The following is an 8,491-nucleotide window of genomic DNA, read 5'->3' as shown; positions in this document are numbered from 1 at the left end:
ATTTTATATATATATATATATATATATATATGGCTGTTGTGTGTGTGCTGTGTGTGTGTGTGTGGTGCTGTGTTTGTGGGTGTGTGTTGTGTGTGTGTGGACGAGACTGTGGGTGTTGTGTGTGTGTGTGTGTAGGGCGCGAAGTGTGTGTGTGTGTGTGTGAGGTCGATGTTGTGTGGTGTGGTAAGCAGTCCATTGTGTGTGGTGTGTGCTGTAGTTGTGTGTGTGTGTGTGTGTTGGTGTGTGTGTGTTGGTCCGTCGTAGGAAACAACGCATTTTAAGTTTTTTATCCAGGGACACTTGATTATTATTGTACGCTTTATAAAACGGGTAAGCAACGTAAGTCTATTGTTCATTTGCTATTTTATAGCCTATAACTGCACAATCCGGTAAGTTTAGTGCGGGGTGGTAATCGCAGATAACTAAAGTGGAATGGGTCAATAACAGTATAAGGCTAATTTGCCTACATGTATTTAATTTTCCGATTTATTTGAGAAGTAATAATTTCGGATTCAATGGACGGTAAATATGCAAAGTCTATAAGATTACGCGGATTAAAGTGATTTGAGAAAAAGCTACAGTTACCTTTATTTGAGCAACATGTTACGCATGAATTTTTTCATTCTCTCCAACTATTATACTTGAGTAGTTAACATTATAGATAGGTATGATTATAAGAGCAACGCAGCCCCCAACTTTTTGTCACTATTGTTTATAGTGATTTCTTCTGCTCAGGGAAAGATCACCTATTTGTACTCTAATAATGTCTGAAAGAACGTATTATACAACAGTGCAGCGATGCGACACCGGTACGTTGACCAGGCACAGTATCTCGAAATATGTGTGAAGTGTTCTCAGGAAAACATTTCATGCCCAGCAAAACGGATACAATGCACCTGCGGCCGAAAACGGACTAGCGATAATTGCCGCTTAAAAGCTGTAATCGATGCTGATGGATCTGTCTCTCGTCCCTTGTCATAGTGCATCCACACTTGGAAAAACTGATGTGCAGTTAAATTGTTCAGCTCTCTCGTGTGCGTGTTCCTGAACTGTCGCAAGAAGTTCTTCTTATCGATGCAGGCGGCCATTTTGTCTTGTGCCACCGCAGTAAGACTGTCAGCGATAACAGACGGAGTTTAACCGAGTGGACGATCTGAGATCCACAGGGAAGAAGCCGCAAGAGAAACAGTAACGGGGGTCTGGGCCAAGCCATGTACTGCGTAGGATTGTGCGATTATAAATACAGTATATATATTGATATATAGTATATATACTGTGATATATGTATTGCTTCTTACGGATTGCGCACGCCGTTTGCGTCTGCGGTGCGTTCTTCGCGTGCGGCGCTCACGCGTAGCTGACAGAGGGAGAGGGTAAGCAGGTGCATGATTGTGGCTGGGACATGGTGATAACGGGCGAGCGGGCCTTGACCATCGACAGTCTCTACGAGGCTCACTCGTACGTGTGCTCGTGCTCGCGTGCGCAAGCGCTTATGTAGTCGCAGATTACGCGCGTCATGTGAGCGCGTGCGGCCTGCGTGGGGTGACAGGAGGAGGGAGGGCCGGAACCTGTCCCCTATGTTGTGATATAAATTATACACTGCCTCAGGTCATGAGCGACTAACTGGGGCGAGCATGTACGGTAGTGGCGCTGACAGGGAGCCGCCAGGCGCTCTGACCTAACCCGAACATCGATATGTACACGGGAGTGCGAGCGATGCGTGGGATAGTGAGAGTGGCGGGAGCGCGAAGTGCCAACAGCGTAGGGTTAAGAAGGCAAGTCATGTACGTAGCTCGCTTCCTAGACGCCGTGCAATTCTTCTACTTACAGAGACGTTGTTGGCGCTTAACCTGATACATCAATATGCATAGTGACCGTGACAGGGAGGAGGGCACAATAACTAATGTGGCTCAAACGTGCAGTACAGTTGGTCATACAGTTTGAGACAGTGCTCTTGTGCGCAACAGGTATCGTGTCTTGAGAAACCCACGCCTTGAGCCGCGTAACCTGGGGGTGAGTCGGGCCTGGCTGTGCTGAAGTTTCGGGTGACAGAGGGAGCGGTTAAGCAGGTACAGGTATGATTGGGACTTGAGAGTGAGACCGCTCAATCCATGAGATGGCACTGTGAGCTGACGTGTATGTGTGACGAATTTCATTGGCAACCAACCTGTGCCAATAGTAAAGGCTGCTAGGGCGGGGAACACCGGCAAATACACGGCACGTAATGAGATGCCTAAGCAGGGACTCGCCGAGCTCAAACTACAGTGAGAAGAGGTGTGGTGAATGGTAGATGGTCGTTAGCTAAGCAGTTCATGATTATTAAGCAATCTGAAACGTGAATGCGCAGCATATCGACCATTGCGTGTAGTTGTACGTATAACGAGATATACTAATATGAATTACACACGTGAGAGAGGGAACAGAGGCGTCTTGCAGGAGGCACGCGGAGCGCGCGGGTGGCCAAGGTAGCGAATCCGGACTAAGTCTTGATGAGTGTAGTGCTGATGACCAGGAAGGGGAGGGCAGTCTTTATGGTGTGTGTCGTGTGTGTGTGTAGTGTGATGTGTGTGGCTCGTGCGTGAGAGACGGTGCAGAGGGAGGGGCGTGAGCAGTCATGTATGTGTGGACTGAGAGAGGGGTGAGAGCGTGATGTGTGTGTAGAGCTGTATGTGGGTTGCGTGCTGTGTCATGTATGCGTGATGCTGCAAGGAGTGAGCTGAGGGAGTGTCGTGGAGTGGTAAAGCCAGTCAAATGTAAGATGTGTGGATGTGGATGGGTGTGACGTGATTGCGTAGACGATGTAGCGGTCGGACAGGAGGAGAGAGAAGGTAAATCAAGTCCAAGCGCTACAATGTTGTGTGATGTGTTGTAAAGAGAGAGAGTCTGGAGAGAGCGATGAGGGAGAAGATAAGATGAATAGACGTAGTGGATGAGAGTGGATGGAGGAAAGGAGGAGAGATCGGGCAGCGAGGAAGCAGAGATCAAAAAGGTAGACGAGTGTGTGCTGACACGAGAGAGCAGAGAGAAGATTATGTTGAGTCGAGGGATGATGAAAGTGTGACGGACTGCGGCCCACGTTGGCGAGTCACATTGTGATAGCAGTAGGGATCGTAGTGGATAATTTTGTATGGTATCTAGAGGGATGAGTCGATGAGTGTGGTTGACACTGGAAGGAAGGAGTGAGCATGCTGAACGGATGCTGAGGGGTGGACGAGAAACGGGGAGAGAGAGATGGAAGCGTGAAGGCAAGTCAATGTATGATGGTGCTTTGTGGAGAGACGGCGGTGAGACAGGAAGAGAGAGGATTAAATGGTGGGGAAGGAGAGAGTGGAGAGAGAGAGTGTTAGGAATGAAGCACCGGAGAGCAGAGATGGATGGAAAGAGAGAGCAGATAAGGGAGAGTAGCTGTAGTGTGTGGTAGTCGTGTAGTATGAGTGGTGGAGCAGAGGAGAGAATGACGATGGCGTGGGACATGATAAGGGGAGAGGTTAAAAGCGAAGGTCAATGGGTGTTTGTGTGTGGCTGGTGACAGAGTGTGGAGGGTAAGAGGCAGTCAAAGTATGTGCGTGATGTCGTGTGGTTGTGGCCGTGATGGTAGTGAAGTGCAGGAGAGAGAGACGAGAGAGCAGAGAGCAGAGACGGTAGACATGTAAGTGTAAGGGGATAACGCAGGATGCGATGAGTATGTGCTAGAGAGTAGGCAGAGGCAGGAGAGAGAAGATAACGATGGAGAGAGATGAGGGTAAAGCATGCGAATGTTATGGTGAGTGCTTGGTGACAAAGAGGAGCTGTTTGTGTAATGTAGGAATCAATGTATGTGTGGCTAGGAGAGATGATCGTGGGAGAGAGAGCGAGATGGTGTGCTGGTAGGCACGATAGTAAGTGTGATGTGTGTCGTTGATGAGCGAGTCGATGTAGTTGCTAGTGACAGAGGGACAGCGCGTGAAGCAGTCATGTAGTTGGTGTGTGCTGCTGTGGTGTGTGTGTGGGTGACAGAGGCAGAGGTAAGCGCGGTTTCATGTATAGGATAGCAAATAAACAACAGACTTACGCCTGCATACGATCCGCTAAAATTATATTCGAAAATGCTGCCACAGATACAAGTGCATCTGCTGTGACGTAAATTGTTCTAGACTAGTACCCTATCTCGACATGTGTACAAAGGTAACGTAGTGTGAAGTGAAGACAGTGTATATCAGTCAATGGCATGTCGTGAGATGCGAGAATCGATTCTTATTGTTGTTGACACGAGTAAACAAGTAAACCTTTAAATCGCTGCATATATGTCGGTAAAAATAATGACGTGAGAGTGTTCTACTGCTATCTGTGACATGTTAACCTAAAAATATGGATGTTTTGGATCATTTCGGTTTACATACTGCTTTGCATTTTTTCTTGTTTATCAATAAATTGTTCATTCGACATTTCTCCTATATTTATACCCGAACCCGCTTTCTCCTAATATTCCTGTAGGTGTCAGACACGTTGGGCAATTGATAGACTAATCTGAACAGCATCTAGCTATGGTACATCCGAAATGTCTTTGATGGAAACATACGAGGATGTTCCCACTAAATCCCTTAACTCTTTTCCACGGCCTCTGACCATTTAATTGCGTCCGTCTCAATTCCACCTGGCTCACTCGCCGCTATTCTCCCGTCTCGCGTTCTTGCGCACACTCTCGCTGTCTCTCGTGACCACGCACCGCATCAGTGGCTACAAAAGTGTGCAGTGATGAGAAGCACTCACTCGAATAAACAAAAAAACGTATCGATGCACGCTTAGTTACGGGATGACGCGCCTCGGAGACCGTGGTGGCCGCGTATGCTGCAACGGCGAGAACTTCCGCTGTCCCCTTCCTCCGCACTTTACAATACTCACACAAAGAGAATAGACGTCGCAGAGAAAATTCAGCGAGAGGTTATTTGCTAGCGCCGATAGAATATTCTCATGTTGGAATTAATCTCTCGCGTTTCACTGGTTTTATATAGGGTCGTATCATACGTTTTAAGTTTATCAACATAAAATCTAATAATCTAATTCAATTTTCGACAAATTCATCTCTCGTATGGTTATGGATCTCTTGAGATATTTTTTGCGAGGCACACTTTCATGAATGAACGCTCGCTTTCTTGTATGTGAACTCGAATGCTGGGCTTTAATTATAATCTCACAATTAAATTATTTCAACTGAATTTCTTTATATATTTCGATGCGTGGGTGCGTGCGTGTGTGTTATTCTAATTAACTAGGCAATATGATCAGTATATCATATGGAAACGAATGCTATCAAAATCAGTCATATCGATTATTATTCATATTGACAAAGGCGATATTGAATCATATGATATACTTACTCTAATATTATAGTATTATATTTCCACACGTATATAACTTGTGAACTTACTCTTCGCAGATATGCTGCAATGGAAACGTCTATTCCAAGTTTGGTTTCATCACTATTCACGCGTGCTGCAGAGAATATTTGTATGACATCTTCTCTCAGCAATGCTGCTACGGTCAGGTCCTCAAGGAAAATGAGGAGTGCAATGAGCCAACTGAACTGTCAGATAGGAAAGCACAATTCGAGCAATAGACATCCTACCTAGTTTATGGGATCTGTGGATATAATTGTCATCTATTTCATGTTATTGTGTAAACCCATGTCATTCAAAGACGTACGCGCACACACGCACGCGCGCACACACACGCACACTCACACGCACACGCACACGCACACACCCACACGCACACACACACACGCACACATGCGCGCATACACGCACGCACACACGCACACACACACACACACACACGACGAATGAACGATGAACCATGAACGAATGGCCGAATTGGCGAAAGAAAGCAAATGTGTGATAAAACAATACAAATTGTCCATTATCCTCCAGTTTCAGTTCACACTATAAATTTGTGTGCGTTCAGACTAATAATCACTGCAGCCATAGCGAATTGAGTGAATCTAAAACTCTCTCCCCCTCTCTCCTTGTCTTTTTCACTACTGCACTTATTTGTCTATGTAATAAGACTAGACCGGGACATGTATTATCCTGAACATATGTATATACCATACATATGTTCATGGTATGATATGCTAGTATATATACAATATATAGATTGATGATCCTGCGAAATGATACAGCTTTGTTGTTTGAATACTGTTTCTAAATACAGACATGTAATTTATGTACCAACTGTGCCGTGTTCTTAGTCCGTGACTTTTTCGACAATTCCCGACATCTACCGTAAATCACCGACAACTACCGACAACAAATACGTCTATTGATGTTAAGTTAATGTTGTCTCAAAACATCATTAACTAAAATGTTTTCCCACACAATAAATAAAGCAACAAAATATAACAAGGCAAATAAGGTTACAATGACAATGATGCTGTTCATTCCCAAAATTGCCTAACGGAATGTATAAATAGAATTGTGAAATTTGATAATGTTGATGTACACTATTAATTTATGAGAAATGACAAACGGTATACGGTAGTAGGGTGAGATACTGTTTATGCAAGAGGTTAGCTTGCTCGAAAAATCTTTCGGTACCATTTTTTCAACTAATTTAGGCGTTTTAGCGATTTTTTCTTTCTCTCTTGCTTTCTCCTTCTCGCTCTTTCTCTATCCCGTTCCATCCCCCTTCTCCCTAGCAATCTATCTATTTCTCTCCATATTCAGCGTTAGTAGGGCGCGCGTGATGGTTCGCTTATCACGGGGCAGCAAATCTCCGTATTGAGAAATATGTGTGTAATGAGTAAAGTGTACACGTGTCGGCGCCTGTTAACGGATACCTAATCCCAAGACGAAGTTATTAGTGGTGATGCCGTAGAAGATCTTGCATATAGTATCACACACATAACCACGTCTTACAACAATACTCACTTGGATTCATTCGGTTTCCTTCTAATTCTTTGCTTCTCAGTCTTTCTGTGATGCTATGGGTTATTGACTGACCGTATTCTGAATTTAACGGGTCACATAGACGCGTTTGACCGACAAAAGATGGCGCTATAGAGTCCCTTAATTATAGAGACTATCTATTAAGGGACTCTAGTGGAAGACAGAGCCTGAGATAGATATCGATCACCTTGTGGGATTAAAGGGCATCACTGATTCTCTGTTGTGAACTATGTGCTGAGCATCCGAAAGCCAACACTAATAGAACCCCTACTGCCGAGAAACCAAACTTATCGCCGTGTAGAATATGTCACATTCTATTTTGCATTCCATAATTTGATGTGCAACAAAAATGACTCTAGGGATCTAGCAGTATCTATTTGCCATTAGGATTATAGTTTTCGAGCAGATTTGAATACTCGAGGGAACGATTTCACATTTCGCTATGTTTCATATGGATGTTTAACAAAAACCCTTCATATCAAAACTGAGGAATCGATCTGCTTTGGTTTTCGAGTTCTATTCACCAATGGTATCGATGAATGGTATTCCCAATGGTATTCACCAATGGTATCGATGAACCAATGGGAGCGATGGGGGGGGGAACTCCTAAAACACGCTTATATCCAGAGAGACATGATACAAGATTGCGTGGCACAGCTTTGCTGTTGATCCTGCGCGCTGCACGCGGATGAGACGCGCAGTTCCGCGGGATATGCGCACGCGACCGCGGGGATGTTCAAGTATGTCAAGGGCTGTCCGCAGTGGAGACGTGCGCCAAATTCGAGGGCCGGCGCACGTCTCCACAGCGGTCAGCGGATGGTCTGTAGTTTGTAAGCTTTCAAGCAGAAAAATGAGCAATGCTTGCCATTTAAATAAAATTTTGCACAAGGGAGAGATCCGCTAGGGGACGGCTCTGATTGGCTAATTTTGTCTCTTATTTAATTTTATTATTTTTGGCTAATTTTGTTTTATTTTAGAATTAGGGTTAGGGTTAGGGTTAGGGTTAGGATTAGGGTTAGGGTTAGGGTTAGAGTTAGGATTAGGGTTAGGGTTAGGGTTAGGGATAACTGATTTCTGCAGCTACAATACACTAATAAAGCGCCATCTCGCGGATCACTATCTCTCCCCTGACCTACTAATTTTAATATGATGAGCACATGAATGCCTGGACACGAATGCGTGCGCACTGATGCACCTGCGTGCGCGTTTGTCACATCCTGCTGGCTCGTTTCAGCGCGCAGCTGAAGCATACATGATAATCACATAGGTTCTGTAAAGGTCGGCAGAGCTAGCAATTGATTATCTACGTAGTAATGATCGCTGTGGCCTGTCGTCTAATTGAGATGTGGCCATTACCTTCCCATCCTGCGAATCGTGAGGTTTTCCCAGTTGGCGTTGTATTTATCGTTAGTTTTTCATTTGATTTCCGGCGGAACTAATGAGCAAATAGACGCAAACACGGTCACTCGTACACACACGCCGACACACACACACACACACACACACACACACACACACACACACACACACACACACACACACACACACACACACACACACACACA

At 45.0% G+C, this 8,491-nt stretch overlaps 1 protein-coding gene and 1 long non-coding RNA gene across 2 annotated transcripts in view; one reads left to right on the top strand and one right to left on the bottom strand.

Annotated features, from left to right (window-relative positions):
- Positions 1-6,215, top strand: part of LOC106815053 — a 14,856-nt gene extending 8,641 nt beyond the window's left edge. The window contains exon 5 of the mRNA XM_014819480.1: positions 5,417-6,215. Coding sequence (XP_014674966.1) covers positions 5,417-5,596 — 180 coding nt within the window. The 3' untranslated portion in view covers positions 5,597-6,215. The remainder of the gene's footprint in view (positions 1-5,416) is intronic.
- Positions 6,216-8,267: 2,052 nt separating this feature from the next.
- LOC106815054 overlaps positions 8,268-8,491 on the bottom strand; it is a 24,094-nt gene continuing 23,870 nt past the window's right edge. Inside the window, exon 3 of the long non-coding RNA XR_001394690.1 lies at positions 8,268-8,282. This is a non-coding gene — a long non-coding RNA (uncharacterized LOC106815054). The remainder of the gene's footprint in view (positions 8,283-8,491) is intronic.

Source organism: Priapulus caudatus, unplaced genomic scaffold (genome assembly GCF_000485595.1).
Source record: "Priapulus caudatus unplaced genomic scaffold, Priapulus_caudatus-5.0.1 Scaffold1031, whole genome shotgun sequence".
NCBI lineage: Eukaryota > Metazoa > Priapulida > Priapulimorpha > Priapulimorphida > Priapulidae > Priapulus > Priapulus caudatus.
This window is presented reverse-complemented; position numbering and strand designations above follow the sequence as displayed.